General features: G+C 38.5%; 1 protein-coding gene across 1 annotated transcript; it reads right to left on the minus strand.

Annotated features, from left to right (window-relative positions):
• Positions 1-459: 459 nt before the first annotated feature.
• LOC114747169 (novel plant SNARE 12-like) lies at positions 460-11935 on the minus strand. Its single transcript, XM_028935461.1, has 10 exons — positions 11643-11935; positions 10259-10351; positions 9390-9483; positions 8870-8907; positions 2497-2594; positions 2048-2127; positions 1920-1976; positions 1710-1802; positions 1538-1612; positions 460-968 (listed from the first exon to the last, which is right to left on the minus strand). The coding sequence occupies exons 1-10, from the start codon at positions 11717-11719 to the stop codon at positions 864-866; spliced, it is 810 nt and encodes a 269-aa protein (XP_028791294.1). The 5' UTR covers positions 11720-11935; the 3' UTR covers positions 460-863.
• Between the last annotated feature and the right edge of the window lie 7609 nt (positions 11936-19544).

Here is a 19544-nt window from a genome sequence, read left to right on the forward strand (position 1 = left end):
AACCTGCAATTTAATTCAGTTTTTAACACTATTAAAAGCATTTTCTTAAAAGTTCTAAAATACTTTTTTACTTAATTGAAATTTGTTAAAAAAAAAAAATCAAAGCCTGCAATATTTTTAAATTGGTTTCCTCATCAGCGAAGCCCTGGGGATTAACATGCTAAGGTCCTCAATATGAATACCGTATGGTTTGCATTAAAATGGAAAATGCTGCATGGCCGAAATTTATAAGTATTGGATGGAAGCGACTCAATGGCCAAAAGAATGCAGCGTGCAGCTCACCCAATCATCATTCATGTACTTACCCTAGCTACAAATTTATCTAGGTTTCACAATATAATCTACAATACAATCAGCTAACTAATGTTCTTGCCCCTGGATAAACTCCTTAGACGGAACGTTAAACCCGCAACCATGCTTGTGCTCACGAAAAGCTCAATACATATAATACAGGACAAGTGAGGAGACATTGAAAACGCATGTAATTTATGTGCAAAACTGATCCAGTAGACACATTCGAGTACAGCCATAAATTACAGATATCAACAAAGGGGAAAAGAAAAGGAAGGGGGGAGGTGGCGTAAAACCATACATCTTTTGAAACGGACATGTATACCAAGGAACTTTCTGTCTAGCGCTGAAACATTTTGACGTGTTACGCGAAGAAGCATGGACAATCAAAAGCAAAAAGGGCTCTCGGGTGATTTACAAATAAATCACAAACAGGATAAGAACAACTCAGGCAAGGGAAAAAAAAATCAAATGATACAGCTAATCCCCCCAAAGAGCAATCCTCAGACTTCCAATAAACTGAGAATAGGAGTCAGCATGGTAGGACAGAGAAAGCTCCTTCAAAATAGAAATTAATCAATATGTTGTCCGCTCCTTGCGTACAAAAGCCTCCTAGAGGGAACCGGTGGCGCCAATCCAGGGATATCCCTGATGTTCTTGTTGTTGGGATTCACAATCTGAAAAAGAGCAGGCCAGTTTAAAACATACCCATAATTGAACATCCAAGGGAAGGCAACATGAACAAACGTGTATCAGGAGTTTCAATTCGTAATTAATTGAACAGATCACTTATTGATGAAAATTTGATGAAACACGTTGTGGAACCTCACAAGATAGGTAGTCACAGATTAACTCTCTCAATTTAGCATCTCAATTGTCAAAGCCTAAGTTGCCTTTCTTTCCCGTCTTCATACAGAATTCAACATACTGTTTTGTTTGGCATGGCACTTTGGATGGAAATGGGAAAGATGAATAACAATGCAGTCATTTTGGGAGACTATATTAAAAGAAATGATTTGTGGAGGACCAAAACAAGAGTTCACATATGTATCAAGAAGTACAAGTGAATTTTTATCTCTAAAAAATTTCATTAATAATACACCTTTTTCAAACAGAATTTTAAAGTATCTTACCCTGCTTTCACCTAATAATAAATTATTTGAGAGATATCTTCTGGTTAATGGTAGACTACTTGAGAAAGAGAGAACTTTAGACTGATTTCTTAAAATAAATTAAAGAAAGATACCTTCACAACGATAATGGCTATTACACCACAGACGATGAGGAACAAAAAAAGCATGATGCACTTATCTGTAGCCACCTGGTAAACAGAATGAAAAACATGTAAATATCATGAAACCAGTATAAATGAATCTTTATATAACATATATTGCTTGGAGGCAATGGAATGAAGCAACCTGTCTGCCAATTTCTTTCACAAGCTGGGAGGCTTTCTTAATAGAGAACTGAATTGAATCCAGATCATTAACAATGCGGCCCATCTGATCAGTCTGCAATAATTTTTGGAGGGGGTGGGTATTATGAGGTCAGACTTGTAACCAACCCAGAAGCTAACCAACCCATCATATGGACTCCTTTTCAAAGTATGTTGTGCAAATCAAACTTACTTGGCCTTTCAACGTAGTAGCAGTTTGGGTCCCCACCTCAACCGTTTGATGTACAACCTACAATACAATAGAGTTCAGACCCAATGTATACATTAGCAACAGAGACATATTAATAAAACGTGACTCACCTGCTTGGATCGTTCAATGGCCTGATCAGTTTCATCCATTCTCTTCATCCCAGCATCAATAAGTTCTTGATTTGTCATTGCTACAGGACAAACAAAAAAGATTGTAACCATATATATGTGCCATAAACAAGCAAAGAAGCCTCAATTAAGAACCCCAAGTAGCAAAGCTACAAAAATTGATGCCTGAAGTGTGCGCTGCAAATACTAGTCTATGAAGTCATAATTATGTCAATGCTCGAGGGTTACAAGTAACAACACAAAACACATAGATGTACAGCGAGACTAGTTCCAAGTTACGTAGCACCATATTGCCATTATCTCTTCAGTATCTGCTGTAATTTTAGTCAAATCGAATGCAGTTTGGGACCAGAGACACAATTGCATTAACAAAATCTACCAAGACAACTACCATGAGTTATAAGCTGTGACATGAAGGAGTAACATCTTACTTGATGCCAATTGAACATTTTCTTCAGCTGTAGGTTCACTAGATCCAGCTCCCATGTCAAAAAGTTCAAGTTTCTTATTGCCAATCGTATTCATATACCTGTCAATAATCCAAATAGCCGCATAAATCATTCAAATGCCAAACAATAAATTTCATTTTTAAGAAACAGATTATACCATTACGTTAATCCTGTAAACTTGATTCTTCAAGAAATACCAAAATTAACACAGACAAAATCCCATTAATAAGTTATGAACAATATGACTCATAGGCTCTGGGCAATGTACGAGTCCCACATCTATCCAATTTATTGTAATTTTGAAAGCTGAACATGCAACTAGGAAAAATTGTTATTGAACATTTAAGCAGTTCCAATACTTTCCAATAAATTAATATTATTTTGAAGAAACACTTTTTCAAATTGAAGATATATGCACATTATTTTATAGATGAGGCAAACATCATTTATCATCTTGCTTTATTTTTTATTTCAATAAAAATGGGGATAATAAAAAGTTGCAAATTTTCAAATACTACTACCTACTATTCCATTAACTAGACAATGGGGGTATAATGAATCTTCAAATAATTACCCATTACCTATTACTAATCATTCAGTTATCCTTGCATCTATATTAACGTATAGTTCTGGTGTCTTAGAAGTACTGGCTTTATTTGCAAATAAACATTATTATGACGACCCCATCATCAGCCACTACTAACCTTCTTCATAACTACTCTGTAAACCCACCATGCAATATACCCACTATTCCATTATGCATCACAATTATCCCTCTTGATTATTTGAAATTATTTAACTTGCAATTCTGCAAATAGAAAATGTTGGAAGACACGTTGGGCCATCTACTTAAGCCCAATAGGTTTAAGTTAACCCAGCTTAGACCTAATTAGAATAAGTCAGATTTAGTAATTATTCTCTTGTTATTATTTGCATTATTTTTTCCTGATTTCTTGGGATTACAGATTGCACTATCTTTCCTGATTTCTTGGGATTACAGATTGCACTATCTTTCCTGATTTCTTGGGATTACTGTTTGTACTCAAGTCCTTATATATGTGCGCTAGTCGCACTAGTGAATATAGAATGATTCTCTCATATTGATTCTGAATCAACATGGTATCAGAGCAATGACTCAGAATCAAATTCAATTCGGCCGATATCGGGCACTCCACAGTGATGGAGGCAGCGACAACCCTAATTCTGAGTCGCAGAACATAGAACAGCACAACAGTGTGCGACCCAACCCTGCGAGTGAGACCTTTCCTCTCTCCGTTGTCGGACACAAGCTGAATGGGGACAACTATCTACAATGGTCCCAAAGCATTCTGATGTTCATAAGGGGAAAAGGGAAGGAAAAGTATCTTACTGGAGATGCTGCTCAACCAACACAAAGTGATGCCAAGTTCGAGACTTGGTATGCTGAAAATTCCATGGTAATGTCATGGCTAATAAATTCCATGAACCTGGACATTAGCGAAGAGTATTTGTTGGCAAAAACAGCAAAGGAAATATGGGATTCAGCAAGGGAAACATACTCATCCTTAGAGAATACTGCAGCTATTCTACAACTGAAAGGTATGATCAAAGACTTAAAGCAACAAGGAGAACAACGAGTGGTTGTGTATTATTCAACGCTGCAGAAAATCTGGCAGCAAATAGACCTCTACGACACACAAGACTGGCAGTGCTCAACAGATCGTGCGTTGTATAGGAAGCTGCTGGACAAAGAAAGAACCTATGAGTTCTTACTTGGTCTGCACTCTAAATTTGAGGAAGTCCGTGGCAGAATTATGAGTACCAGACCTCTGCCCTCCTTACGTGAGGCTCTAAATATGGTCAAATTTGAAGAAAGTCGAAAGAATCTAACCCAGGGAGTGTATTCTAATTCTAATCCTGAATCATCAGCTTTAGTGAGTAAAACTGCTAATAGTTCAGGCGGACGTGGAAAACAAGGAAAGGGTTGGTGTGACCATTGCAATAGGAGTGGCCACACTCGAGAAAACTGCTGGAAGCTACATGGAAAACCCCCAAGAGGCAGAGGACAGTCACGGTCAGATGCAAAAGGATATTCAGTATCTCCACAAGAGAATGAAACAAGAGAACCTGGAGCCTTAAGCGTTGATGAAATTGAGAACCTACGCAAACTGATTGAGAAATGCAGCAGAGGTGATATCTTACCTGAAAGAACAGTTTCTATGGGTAATTTAGCCCAAACAGGTAAATATGTTCAAGCAATGAAGGTTAAAATAGAAAAACCTGATGCTTGGATTGTAGATTCAGGTGCCACGGATCATATGACAGATGATTTGTCTTTGTTTAGTGAAATTAAACCATGCAGTGGAATAAACATTAAAATAGCAGATGGAAATAGAAGTAGAGCTCTTGGGATTGGTACTGTACATGTTACCCCTGAAATAAGCTTGTATGATGTTTTGTACGCTCCCTGTATTAAGTGTAACCTGCTATCTGTTACCAAGACTACAAAAGACAGCAATTGCAATGTTAACATGTTTTCCTCTCACTGTGTTTTCCAGGAACTGGACTCAAGGAAGATGATTGGCAAAGCTATGGAGTGTGAAGGGTTATATTACCTTGATGGCAAGATCAGCAAGGAGAAGAAGATGGCTCTTTCTGCAAGTATTTCTATTTCCAATAAAGAAATGATGCTTTTGCATTACAGATTAGGGCATCCAAGTTTCAGTTATATGTTGAAGTTGTTTCCAAATATTATGAATAAAAGGGATATTTCTCTTCATTGTGATTCTTGTCAAATTGCCAAGCATACCAGAAAAACTTATCCACCTCAAATTTATAAACCCTCCTCACCATTCTCCCTAATACACAGTGACATATGGGGTCCTGCCAAAATCCTAACTCTGACCCAAAATAGATGGTTTGTCACATTTATTGATGATCACACACGCACAACTTGGGTATACTTAATGAAAGAAAAATCTGATCTGTTTCACATCTTCAAACAGTTTCACCAAATGATCAAGACTCAGTTTCAAACCTCCATCCAAATCCTTAGGAGTGATAATGGCCGAGAGTACCTAAGTTCTCAGTTTACAACTTACCTCAATGAACAAGGAATTGTACACCAAACGAGCTGTGTCTATACACCACAACAGAACGGAACTGCTGAAAGGAAAAACAGACAACTTCTTGAGATTGCTAGAACATTGATGCTAACCTACAATGTACCACCTATTTTTTGGGGTGATGCAATTCTCACAGCCACCTACCTTGCCAATAGATTACCATCTAGAACCCTTAACTATCATTCACCAATCCATACACTTGCTCACACTTATCCAGATACCCATTTGATTTCCTCAATCCCACAAAAAGTTTTCGGTTGTGTTGCCTATGTTCACAATTATCATGGGGATAAATTCGCACCCAGATCTTTCAAATGCCTTTTTCTTGGATACTCACCTACGCAAAAGGGTTATAGATGTTATTCACCCAACCTAAAGAAAACATTTGTGTCTATGGATGTTACCTTTGTTGAGGACCAACCCTATTATCCCAAAAGTCCACTTCAGGGGGAGAGTTATGGGAAAGAACTGGCCTTTTTGGAAACATATGTGTCACCCTCACCAACGCTCATAGAAAACAGACCAAACACACTTGAACCAGACCTTAGAACTACCCGAACTACCCCTGAACCTGAACCTGAACCTGAATCACCTAGACATGAACCTGAATCACCCTCTGGTCAAGAATCTGGTCAAGGATCACAGCAACAATCAGAAATCAACAATGCAACTGAAGATAGTATGGCAGAAAATTCTGAACAGCAGCAAACACCGGAAGGAGAAGGTAATATAACCCCTGACACTCTACAGCAACGCCAAGAATCAGATTTGAATCCAGTTTCTGATGATTTGGGCTGGCCTATTGCACTTCGAAAGGGAAAACGAACATGCACACAATATCCCATTCAGAGGTTTGTGTCTTATGGAAATTTATCTTCTACCTATAAATCATTTATTGCTCATATCAACAGTGAGGTATTGCCAACCACTTACCAAGAGGCTGCAGCTGACCCAAGATGGAAAGAGGCAATTGAAGCAGAACTTAAGGCACTGGATAAAAACCAGACCTGGAAATTTATGAGGCTACCTGAAGGGAAATCTGTTGTGACATCTAAGTGGGTATTCACTATAAAATACAACCCAGATGGCAGTATAAACAAGTACAAGGCCAGATTAGTAGCTCGAGGCTTCACTCAAACCCAAGGGATAGACTATGAGGAAACTTTTGCACCAGTGGCAAAACTCAACACTATTAAGGTATTGCTGTCCATTGCCACAAATTTAGATTGGCCACTACATCAACTTGATGTTAAAAATGCGTTCCTTAATGGTGATTTGAAAGAGGAGGTATACATGGCTATTCCAGAAGGAGTGAAGAGACCAAGTGAACCTAGTGTTGTATGCAGGCTCTATAAGTCACTATATGGCTTGAAACAATCTCCACGTGCATGGTTTGAAAGATTTACCAGCTTTGTAATCAGACTTGGGTTCATGCAATGTCAAACTGATCATACCTTATTTGTTAAAAATGATAGAGGTAAAATGACAGTTTTGATTGTATATGTAGATGACATAATTGTGACAGGGGATGATCATGAAGGCATATCAAACTTAAAGCAATCACTTGCACGAGAATTTGAGGTAAAGGATTTGGGTAGCTTGAGATACTTCTTGGGAATGGAGGTAGCAAGATCTAAGAGAGGTATTGTAGTTTCACAAAGGAAGTACACGTTGGATCTCCTAAAAGAGACTGGTATGTTAGGGGCAAGTCCCTCAGGTACCCCGATGCTCACAGAAACTAATCTGGAAGTTAAGAAGAATGGTGTTTCGGTGAACAAAGAACGGTATCAACGCTTGGTTGGGAAGCTAATTTATCTTACTAATACTAGACCTGACATTGCATATCCAGTTGGTGTAGTAAGTCAATTCTCAAGCAATCCACAAGAGGAGCATATGGAAGCTGTTTATGAAATTCTGAGATACTTGAAGATGACTCCTGGCAAAGGAATCTACTTTACAAAAAGTGACTCAAGAGGCCTGGAACTTTATACAGATGCTGATTGGGGAAGATCAATTAATGAAAGGAGATCAACTACAGGATATTTTACCTTCCTATGGGGTAATCTAGTGACATGGAAAAGTAAAAAACAGCCAGTAGTTTCAAGGAGTAGTGCTGAATCAGAGTACAGGGCATTAGCCCTTGGTATATGCGAAGGAATCTGGTTGACTTTACTTCTCAAGGAACTAAGACTGAAGCTGAATATTCCAATTCAGACCTGGTGTGACAGCCAAGCAGCAATGGAAATTGCTAATAATCCTGTCCAACATGATAGGACTAAACACATTGAGATAGATAGACATTTTATAAGGGAGAAGATACAGGCAGGCATAGTCAACATGACATATATTAGTTCTCATCAACAAGTTGCTGATCTTCTCACTAAACCACTGGATAAGAAGAGGTTTGATGAACTAGTAGGCAAGCTGGGAATGCTTGATATATATTCGCCAGCTTGAGGGGGAGTGTTGGAAGACACGTTGGGCCATCTACTTAAGCCCAATAGGTTTAAGTTAACCCAGCTTAGACCTAATTAGAATAAGTCAGATTTAGTAATTATTCTCTTGTTATTATTTGCATTATTTTTTCCTGATTTCTTGGGATTACAGATTGCACTATCTTTCCTGATTTCTTGGGATTACAGATTGCACTATCTTTCCTGATTTCTTGGGATTACTGTTTGTACTCAAGTCCTTATATATGTGCGCTAGTCGCACTAGTGAATATAGAATGATTCTCTCATATTGATTCTGAATCAACAGAAAATGATGGCATCTAAAACTTTCGAAGCAACCAAGTCATTTGACTAATCATGAAGGTTATTTTATTTGTTCACACTTTTTGATAATGTGATTATACAATAGAGCATGGCAGGCACCAAAATCTCACAAAAACATGCGCTCCTCTAGCCTATGTACAGGACACAGAGAGAAATTTTTCATATAAATATACAATTTTATCATTCATTTATTATTGTGTTGACTGTTCTCATAGGACATAATACATATTAAATAAGGATAAAGTTGGAAAGAAGTTGAATTTTAAATGAGTTAATGAAGTTTAATGTTTTTTTAGTCTAAGTGAAACATGTTGGAAATGACTTATAAATAGAACTAAAAGAGTATACTAGTATAGAAATACTATGACTTTGACAGCTTAGCATTCTAACATGAAAGATTGGTATTAAACATGCAATTTGTAATACATCCATAAGAATAAATTTTATTCAGTATTCGTGAGTGGGTGAACTCACGTTTTTCTCAAACCCACGTAAGAGTTTAGCTCCTTGATCTGCAAGAAAAATGAAAGAAAACATGACTGGGCTGTTTGTGTGAAAGCATATAAACACAAGCCCAAGAAAAAAATCAACAATCGCCAGACCTAATGCCAATTACATCAAAATCATTTCTGTGAATCACAAGACACAAATTGGCATGCTTTTTCAAACGACTGATAATACCAAAAGTTCTTGAGTGCTGCACTTTGCAGAAACCAAACAATTGATAGATAGAGATAGTAGAAATATGCAAGTAACCAAGAAATTCTGCAATATATTTGATCCTTTCCCCTTTGAAAATAGTCCCTAAAAAAACAAAGCCTGACACCTATTGAACCACAATTTTTTTAAAATGCAGTCAAAAGTTAAAAATAAAATGAACTTGATTGCCAGTGCACAATTATGGAAAATCTTGCATCCCTTCTAAAGTTTGCAAGGTTAGATTCCCGGCAAAAGTAAAACAGAGTGAAAATAAAAAAGAAGCCCTGGTATTGACCATTGATTGTTTTTCGTCATTTAGTTGCTTGTTCACTTCTGGAGGATTTCTGCCCTCTTCTTCTTTAATTTCACGATCAAATTCTTTTATCAACCTGGACCAAATCACAACATAACAAGGCTTCATGTTTAATGAATCACAGTATGCATGCCAAAAGAAATTGCAAAATATGTCTGAACCACAGAGAATTTTATTTGCTTTGCCACTGGAACATGCATGGTGGCAAAACACTCCTGCCTCACGGTCAGAAGTCTGGGAAGCAGAGACCCCCCAGCGTGTGATTTAAGGAACACTGAATTAGATACAAGATTTCTACGTGGAAGAAATTCAGGCATACTCCAAGTGTGTCATGTTATTTATACTATATCATACACCAAGTCACTCTACATGAAGCCCAATTATTGTCCTTTTTTCCAGAAATAAGTTTGCAACATATAAAATGTGGGACCCATTAGCAATTAGTGGAAACCATTCATCGAGAGAAATATGGGTAATCAGTTGATGGAAGAAATTATTAAAATATGGAGAGAAATATAAGCTCGATTTGATGTGACTCAGTATTCTTTATTATATTAGAGTATAAATCACATGGCCCTCTAGGATATATAAAAATTTCTCTAAACAAAGGGCAAGGCCGCACAGCAGCTGCATCATCATCAATTAAAACGGCAGGTATTTTACCACGAGTATGTTACCATAAAAAAAACTTACATTATTATAGTCAATAACAAACAAATAATTTACACAATGCAAACCTAGGCGAAATTCAAAAGATCATTATTTCATGTCAAATCTGCATTTTCCTTCTTATTTAGCTAGAGCTCAAGTTGCAAACAAGAGACATCAAAATCAGTAGATACATGGCTCACCTTTTGCATTCCCTCATTTTCCCTGTGAGTTCTTCCAGTTGTTTACTTTGTCTATTGGAATCTTTAATCTTATCAAGCTTCTGAAAGCCATTTCTGGTTGCCAAAAGGTCAGAGCGTTAAATGCAAATTGTAAATATATGACTCAATAAAATTGCTTACATTCAAGAAGTGTATCTACTAATTCTTAGAGGATGGACATTTACTTGGAAAAAATTCAATCATGAAATTTTTTTTAAGAAAAGGTCACACCAAAATAATAAAAAGTGTAAGCATTGCATACATGACAGGTGTAAAAATGCACTAAAAACTTAGATTCAGAGGCGCTGGGGAATTAAGACAGGGGTTTCACTCTGTTTCTATTACAACGCTCTCTGGGTTTAATCCAACTTAATCATTTATACAAGTCTAATGGGGACAAAAGTACAAAAAAGGAAAGAATGTAGTTTGAATCTCAAGTCAATTTCAATGACTGGGAAGCAAGCAGAGAACATAAGGAAAAATAAGTGCCTGATAAGTTGAGAGTAGTGGTGTAAGCGATTTGGAGTGGGTGAAAAGTAGGAAAATAGTCTAGTAGCAGCCACATCAGTTATGACAACATCGTATATGCTCAAACTCAAAAATATGACATCACAAAAATTATCTGGCATATAACTCTATCAGTATTTACTCAAACATATCGCAATAGGCTTCTTATGCCCAAAAAGTTGGATCGGAGAACCGGTCAAATCCTAAATGAAAACGGCCTCCTTTTGTTGAGGGGGGGGGGGCTTATAAATGCCTACATCTAGCTATGATTATCCTTCAGCTTTGATTTTTACTCAATAATAATCGATATCAAAAGTAAAGCTTTTAAGTTTAGCATGCTAACAAGTAACGAGCAACTAGAGGTCCGAGCTTATGTGCTTGGGTCCTTTGCACTTGTGATATCCAAAATCTCGAAAATTAGGCATGTCAATTACTCCTCTAATCCCATGCCATTACCTCAATGAATAAAAAATCAGGCATACCAATACTGGCATGCATAATAAGGTACTTCTATTACACTTGGTAGGAAACAAAGTAATTACTTAGCTTCAGAAATAAAAGGCACCTAAATTTTCAAAACGACGACCTGTTTCATAGCCAAAATACTATTACACACTAAATCAAAAGATGCTTGAGAATTAAAAGGATGAACTTCTCGATCGAAGCCAATGATAATTATACAAGCGATAATCGCGTTGATATCTAGGAGGCATTCACCACAAGGATACCACCTTGCATTACATAAAGTCCAGGAGAAAACCTCGAATTAGAGTATATGACGAGTAATGTGGCACAGAAATCTAAGCGGAGTGCGCGATCAACTATGTGAAGAAAGAGTGAATATATTTGAAATACATACGCGAGAGCACGGAAGTGGTCACGAATTTCACCGTGGATCTGCTCCAACTGAGGGCTCATCTGCAAGTTGGTGGCCATGGCTGACGGAGATTAAAGTGTCCCACCAAAGTCCCGGCAAAAACTGAACCCAACAGAAACCCTAACTCGTCGATTTGGCAACAGGTTGCCCAGGATGGACCATTGATGTTCGCGGGGAGAAAGGAAGGCAGAGCAGCGAATCAAAATTGCACAGGAGGTTTTGAATTGAGTAACGTGGAATCATGGGAAGGGGGGAACAAGGAAGTGAGGAAGATAGGTAGAGACGAGGAAAAAACAGCTGTATCCTGTTCCAATCGGGAAATTAATTTGATTTTTTTTCTTTTCGCCAATAATTATAATTAATATGTACTAAATCATCACTTTATATTTTCTTCTTCTGCTCTTTCCCAGCACATCAATGTGTACATATGATCAATCAAATATGAATATGTGCCAAAAAATCAGATTATGATTTACCAATATATTAATGAGAAATAATTAACAACTCTTTTTCTGCCGGAAATTTATGACTCGTGTAAGTGATATGAATTTCACCTGAAAGCTACAATTTTCAATAAATAATACAGATAATATGATTCATTAAGGTTATGAAATAATATGATTTATTCAAAGACATATGCGAACTTGAATTTAAAATCATAGATATCTATATCAACATCTAAATACATAATACAATATTTAGAAAACAAAGTTAAGAGAGAATATAATTCATTTTTATCAATACGTACTTACGTAGTATAAAATCTTTTTTTTTTAAAATAAAGAATCCTCAGTATTCATAAAGACCAAAATATTGTGATTGTCATTAGACTTCATGTGAGGAGCTCACGATCAAATTAGGTAGAATGAACATGGATTGGTCCAAGTAGTAAGCGGCTTGGTACTGCTTAAGTAAGATCTCGAGTTCGAGCCTCAGCGTATGTAAAAATCCTTGTTGAGATGCTCACCCACCATAGCCAGATGCGCGACGTGGGTCGGGTCCAGATGTAGTAGGAGCAAGGCTCCGATAAACTAGATGGGTAACCTAAAAAAAAATTAGGTAGACTTTCTTGTAAGGAATCATGCTGCTCACAATCAGTATAAAGAGTGATCTATGATAAACTTTCGGCGTTAATATTCTCCAACTTTATGCAACATGCGAAAAATGGTCAGTCATTAATATTCATTGCTTGGAAAGACTCCAAATATGACTGTTAAGCTTTTGGAGGCATGAGATTGATTTTTTTTTTTTCCTGAACATAGATATCCTCTAGTTTGAAGTATTTCTGTTTTAAGTACCACAAGGTACTAAATGTGAATATATCTTTTAACAAGAGAATATGAGATACTAGCGTAAAATAGACTTCAACAGGTTCATGATTTGGGCTATCCTTGGTATGGGCCGGAGAACTTGGGCTCAGCATGGGTTAACCATAAGTCTGAACCCTTCATGGAAAAAGAGGCCCATGTCACATCTACTCCCCCAATGCCTGCGACTACGAGTTCCTTTCAGGTATTCCCGAGTAGGCCACCCGCAAACTAGTCTGTTTGTTTCATGTGAGGAGTCAGGAGGATCTATGATAAGGATGTACATATAACGCGGCCCGATCTTATTTTTTAAATACATTTAATATCCTGATTTTTATTTTATATGATATATTCAGTATCTCGATTTTATTTTTATAAAACATCCAGCACTTTTATATCATTTTTATAGTTACAACAACACCTAAAAATTAGAGTACTAGACATACCAAAAACATAAAATCAGGGTACTGAATACACTGTATGTTGAATGCATATTTATTCTTTATGTTATTTTAATTGTACAGAATATGTGATCTCGTCATTGGACAATGGTACGAATTACCAATTTAAAGTTGAATTATTCCATTGCTGTGGCGAGAAAAGAACTCGAATTATTATATAATACTAATACTAATTTTTGCAGAACATGTTGACTGTCATTCCTTGCTTATTCTACTTGCGTCTATTTTTATCTTGCTTATTCTGATTGCGTCTATTTTTTTAACTTTATTTGTTTTGCCAATTTTTTAATTTTGTTTATTATTACTCCTCTCCACTCGTTTAATTTTCTATTTAGGCTTTTAACCTCTTTTTTTTTTTTTTTGCATAACAAAGGCAAGCCGGAGCTTGAAACAGAAAGGATACTATCCTAAGAGACTCAGCAGTTGAGGGTTAATAATTCTCCTGTTGATCGTCCATAAGCATCTCCAGGCATTCTTGGGGAGGCGACGGCACAAGCACTAGTTGGTGGTGGTCATGACCCTTCCTTGCCATGTAGTCAGCACAACGGAGAAATTCTCTACCAGTATGGTAAAGTTGAACTTCCCAGTCTTTGAAGATTAGCTCCCTAGTTTCAGCTATTACATCTCTCAGCGGATTTTCAATGGGACCATCCCTCATCAGACAATTGAAGGCATCAATGGAATTTGTGTAGACCAACACTTTCTGGAAGACCAACACTTTCTCCATTATTTACTTTCTTTCCAAGTCCAAGCTGAAATGTCTCCCAGACTTTAAAGATTGCTTTCTAGGTTGGGGAGGAGTTTTGCTTCTTTGTCACCATTGGCATGTCTCCCTGTCCACAATTGTATTTGCTCCACAAGCATTTAACCCATAGCGCTTCTTTCTTAGTAATTAGTCCCCAGCATAGCTTTAAGATAAAAGCTTTGTTATGTTGTCTCAGATTTTTTATTCCCAATCCGCTAAGTTCCTTTTGTAGAGTAATCTTGTCCCAAGCAATAAGATTGATCTTTCTTGCTTCGATGTCTTGGGCCCATAGGAATCTTCTGCTTAGTTTTTCAACCTCATTCAGGGTACCCAAAGGAAGTAAAGTAGACTGCATTTGGTAACTGGGCATTGCTGCAAGGACTGATTTAATTAGCACCGATCGGCCTGCTATATTGAGGAATTTACTCTTCCATAGGGATAGTTTCTTCTTGACTTTCTGCACTATGGGAAAATAAGTGTCTTTTGTAATTCTTGAGTGTATAAGTGGTACCCCCAAGTATTTGTCCAAGTCAGCCGTAAGTCCTATGCCAAGGGCATGACTGAGTTCCAGGGCCCTGTTGAAGTGAATGTGCTTGGAGCAGAACATTTTGGATTTAGAGAGGTTGATTCTATGGCCTGAGATTTCGCAAAAAGATTGCATTACGGATTTAATCTCTTCTATTTGGTCAATGGTTGCTTCAGAGAAGAGGATGAGGTCATCTGCAAAGAAGAGATGGGAGATGCTTGGTCCGCTGCGTTTGAATCTGAACGGCTTCCATTGCTTCCTTTGGCATTCCTCTTTAATAAGTTGACCCAGACGCTCCATACATAGGACAAAGAGATAGGGGCTGAGGGGATCCCCTTGTCTTACTCCTCTTGTAGGTGTAAAAGCAGGCCCTTCTTCGCCATTCCATAAAACCGACATAGAGGTAGTTGAGATGCACTTCATAATAAGGTTGATTAGACGTGAGTCCAAGTTCAGGCTTTGAAGAGTATCTTGAATAAAGTGCCAGTCTAGTCTGTCAAACGCTTTTTCCATGTCTACTTTAACAGCAACATAAGCTTTTCTTTTGCCTCCCACTCTCATAGTGTGCATAATTTCCTGAGCAACAATAATGTTGTCACAACTGGACCGATTAGCTATAAAGCTACATTGTTCATGGCTGATTAATTTCCCCATCACCTCCCTGAATCGGGTGGCAAGCAATTTGGTTATGATCTTGAAGCTTACATTACATAGGGAGATGGGTCTCAGATCTTTTAAGCACATCGGTTTCTCTACTTTTGGTATGAGGGCCACTTTGGTTTGGTTGATTTCTGTGAGCTTGTTTGGTTCACTAAAGCAATCCTCAACCAATCTGCAGATTACATCTCCCACTTTGTTCCAGTGAGTTTGAAAGAAGTGAGCTTGTAACCCATCAAGTCCCGGGGCTTTAAAAGCGCCCATGGTGAACGCAGCATTTTTAATTTCAACTCTATTGACTGGTTTTGATAAGTTGCTCAGTTCACGGTCAGTAAGGGGTGGGAAGTTTGAGAACCATTTTTTCCCGTTATCCAGTGTAGCATCTCTGGTGTAGAGGTCCTTGAAGAAACCAGTTGCCATTTGTTTCAGAGTTTCTGGATCTTCAATCCAATTTCCTTCTGCATCTTTGAGGGATTCTATACGTTGCCTTTTTCGTTTAAGTACCGTGGAGGCATGAAAAAAGCTTGTGTTCTTGTCCCCCCATTGGAGCCACTTGCATCTAGATTTTTGATACCACAACAGTTCCTCTTGAGCAGCAACTCGATGGTATTCCTGCCACAACTTCCTCTCCAGACGATAAAGCCCTGCTTTGGTGTTAAGTCTCTTAACTTTTTCTATCCCCTCAATTCGTTTGGTCAAGTTTGCTTTCTTCGTGGAGAAATTCCCTACTCTGTTTGTGTTCCAGTTTCTTGCTGTATCTTGAAACTTATAGAGCCCTTCTGACCAGTTTTTATTTGACCAGGCAGAAGAAATTAAATCTGGAAAGTCCTCCTCTAGGTTCCAAGCTGCTTGGTACACGAAATTCCTCCTTGATTGTTTCCTTTGTTGCGGGGGCCAGAAGTTTACAACAATCACCCTATGGTCAGACTTGAATTTAAGCTCATGAGGAATTTTTGCAGTTGGGAAAGATGAGAGCCAGTTGTAGTTGCTAAACACCCAATCGAGCCTTTCTTTTAAGCCAGTTCTTTCCCACGTGTACCTCTCACCATGGTAAGGTAGCTCTAATAGTCCTGCTCCATCTACCCCTTCTTTGAATTGATTCATTGAGTTCCACGCAGGTTCTGCCCCCCCCAATTTATCAGCCGGGGTCATATAGGTGTTGAAATCACCTAGAACCAGCCATGGTTCATTGGTGGCTTGGGCTAGAGTGAGTAGGGAAGTCCATAAGGATTGTCGTCCAGTTAAGGTTGTTTCTCCATAGACCACTAACACAACAGAGGATCGCTGAGTAACACGGTCGGTGATTCTGCAATGTAGAATTTGGGAGTTGGAGAAAAGGTATTCTATAAGTACGTCCTCTTTATTCCACATTATCCATATACCACCAGCATAACCATTGGCTTCAACTCTAATCCAATCACTAAAACCCAGTTTTTTATTAATGGCATCAGCTTTCACACCACTTATCCGAGGCTCAAGAAGACAGAGAACATCCAAATTGTATTTCTGTACAACATCTTTAACTATAATTGGGAAGGCATGGCCACCGGCTCCCCGACAATTCCAAGCTGCAATAATCATTAAACAATAGGAAAGCAGGAGAAGTATTAGAAGCTTACTATCAATCAACCGCTTCATTGAACGTGCTAAGCACACCCTCTTGCGTCTCGCTCACCACTGTGGCATTCTCATCCATAAACACGTTGTCTACGTCACAATCCAAGTTTGTTAGGCCTGGTGGCTGCTGCTGTGGAGTTAAGTCTGGGGGACGTGGCGATGCTGAGTTCACTTCATCAAGTTGTTGGCTTTACGGATTTGCAGCAGGGGTGTTTAGCAATTTGTCCACTTCATCCGTTGGGTTCTTGGGCCGAGGTTGGTCTTGTCTTTGGTTTGCTACCGTGCTAAGGTTACCTTGAACCACAACATGGGTTCTAGTTCCTTTGGTTTTCTTCTTGGAGGTTACATTTGGGGTTAGCTTGTGAGACGAGGCATCTTGGTCATCTTCAGTCGATTGGTTACCCAGCCCGCATACGGCTTGGCTTTTCAGATTGGGCGTAATACTAGCTTCTTGGCCCAATGTCTTTGTGTGTTTCACTGCTTCGTCTGGCCCACATATCACAATAGGCCCAGTCTGTGGTTTCTTGTTTTCCTTCCCAGTTGGCTTGTATTCAAGCCTAGGTTTGGCCCTTTCATTTTGTCCACCTCGAGACCCATCTCTGACATCATTTTCCACTGTTGCCAGCTTTCTTTTTTCCTGAATAATCAGTGCTTTATCAGCTCTGATCTCGGTGGCAGGTTTAGCTAGTTCCTCCAGACTATTATGCTCTTCTCTTCTTTCTCCCTCTAAGCTATCTTCAAAGATTGCAAATCGGTTTTTCTTCAGGAAAGTGGTTTCCTTCTTCATACTTTTGTCAGGGTTGATGTTATGTCTCTGACCTCCTTTTTGTTCCAGTTGCTTGGAAAACCGAGCCTTGTTTGTCCGTTGGTTAATCATCCATGGACCGAACTGGTCATCCTCCTTTGGGTTCTTCGCCGGATTTTTCGTCAGGTTAACCACTACCGGTGAAGGCTTGATCGTTTCTTCATGCGGTGCACTGGAGCTGCATTTAAAGGGGCATGCTTCCCGTCGGTGACCATACCTTCCACAGGCAAAGCAAATCAAGCTTAGACCTTCATATTCTACGTTAAAAATTTCTCCAGCAGCAATGATCTTTGGCACGAGCCTTTTCTGCAGGTTTAACTCTACGCAAATCCTGACATATTTCCCACGCTCTATCTTCGCATTTGGTGACTGGAAGTCCTTGAGTGTGTTCATATCTACTTTTAGTGTTCTTCCTATCCGATCCCCCACTCTGGCGATACAGTGACTGTTATAACAGTGTATGGGAATGTCTGGTATGCGAACCCAGGTTGCTACCCGTCCCAATGGATTTTGGTAGGCGTTTAAATAGGGGGACCATCTTTGGACGATCACACAGTGCTGCCTTATCACCCATGGGCCATCACACAGCACTTTTTTGTACTGCATTTTCCAGTTCTCTGTGTCTTGGAATCTCACGACAAAGTAGTTGTTGGGGAGGTCGATGAGTTCGAACGATGAGAATCCCCACATCCTTTCTAAGGCTTCTTTCAGGGTGTAGGGGCTAAATTTCCGCCCCAAGACTGCTATAATTAATGCATAATTCCATGGTTCACACCATTCATTAAACTCTTCTTGCGTTATGGGTACCACTGGATAGATTTCCATGAGCTTTTTGACCTCCTCCGACTCCTCTGGCATTTTCCAGTAAATTTCTTTATCCATGTTGAATAAGTCATCCTCTTCCATCGGGCTGCTGCCATGGGCGATTCCATTGAAACCCATCAGAGACACTCGATAGGAAGGGAACTTAAGGCCTGGCATTTCTGAGCATTGCTCTGTTTCTTTTCCATTATGGTTTCCCGCTGACACTCCAGGTTGATCTTCACCTGTTTTTTCTTCCATTTGGTCATCCATGATGGCATACAGGATCTCGTCCATCTTCGTTTTCTTTTTCCGATCGTCATTTTCCTCTGCTTTGGGACGGTCCGGCGGGACCTTCCAGTGTCCAGAGTTCGTCATAGGCTGGTGCGCACGATTACCAAGAGAGAGAAAACAAAAGCACTCTAGAGCTTTTTGTTCGTAAAGTTAGGCTTTTAACCTCTATAAATCATTAAATCGCTCTTTCGCTGTCTTTCACATCACCATATTATTTAATACTCCTCTGATCTTAAATATAAAACTTTTATACACGCTAATATAAGGGTTTTATATTTAGAACCGCAAGAGTAAAAAATATTTTTGCTGCTTGATCGATAGTCCATTATTTAAGTTTGATGGCCTCTTGCAGATTTGGATTCTAAGTTAGTAGCATTGAAATAAAATTACAATATCAGACTTTTCAAATAAAGAAAAATATGACATCAATTTATAATTGAAACAATGAAGCCAGTGGGCAAAATAAAATTATAGGTAAAATATAAATAACTAAATTAAAATTAAACAAAAATAAGGAACAAAAGTATAACGCAACGTAAGAATGAGTGTACTTTAATCAGTTTATATAACTAAGATTTTGATCTTAAAATTTTCAATTGAAATTTCCTCCCTCTATTTTTTAGTATGAATCAAACTAAACCATAGGACAATTCTTACGAAGAAAAATTATG

Source organism: Neltuma alba, unplaced genomic scaffold (genome assembly GCF_004799145.2).
Source record: "Neltuma alba isolate B1F8T4 unplaced genomic scaffold, ASM479914v2 tig00005236_pilon, whole genome shotgun sequence".
NCBI classification, from domain to species: Eukaryota; Viridiplantae; Streptophyta; class Magnoliopsida; order Fabales; family Fabaceae; genus Neltuma; species Neltuma alba.

Excerpts from the sequence above, each read along its gene's own strand:
- LOC114747169 (XM_028935461.1), bottom strand. The coding sequence starts at position 11,719 with ATGGCCACCAACTTGCAGATGAGCCCTCAGTTGGAGCAGATCCACGGT. Across the intron at positions 1,803-1,919 it reads CTACTACGTTGAAAGGCCAA|ACTGATCAGATGGGCCGCAT; the intron begins GTAAGTTTGATT and ends AAATTATTGCAG. Across the intron at positions 1,613-1,709 it reads TGAAAGAAATTGGCAGACAG|GTGGCTACAGATAAGTGCAT; the intron begins GTTGCTTCATTC and ends TCTGTTTACCAG.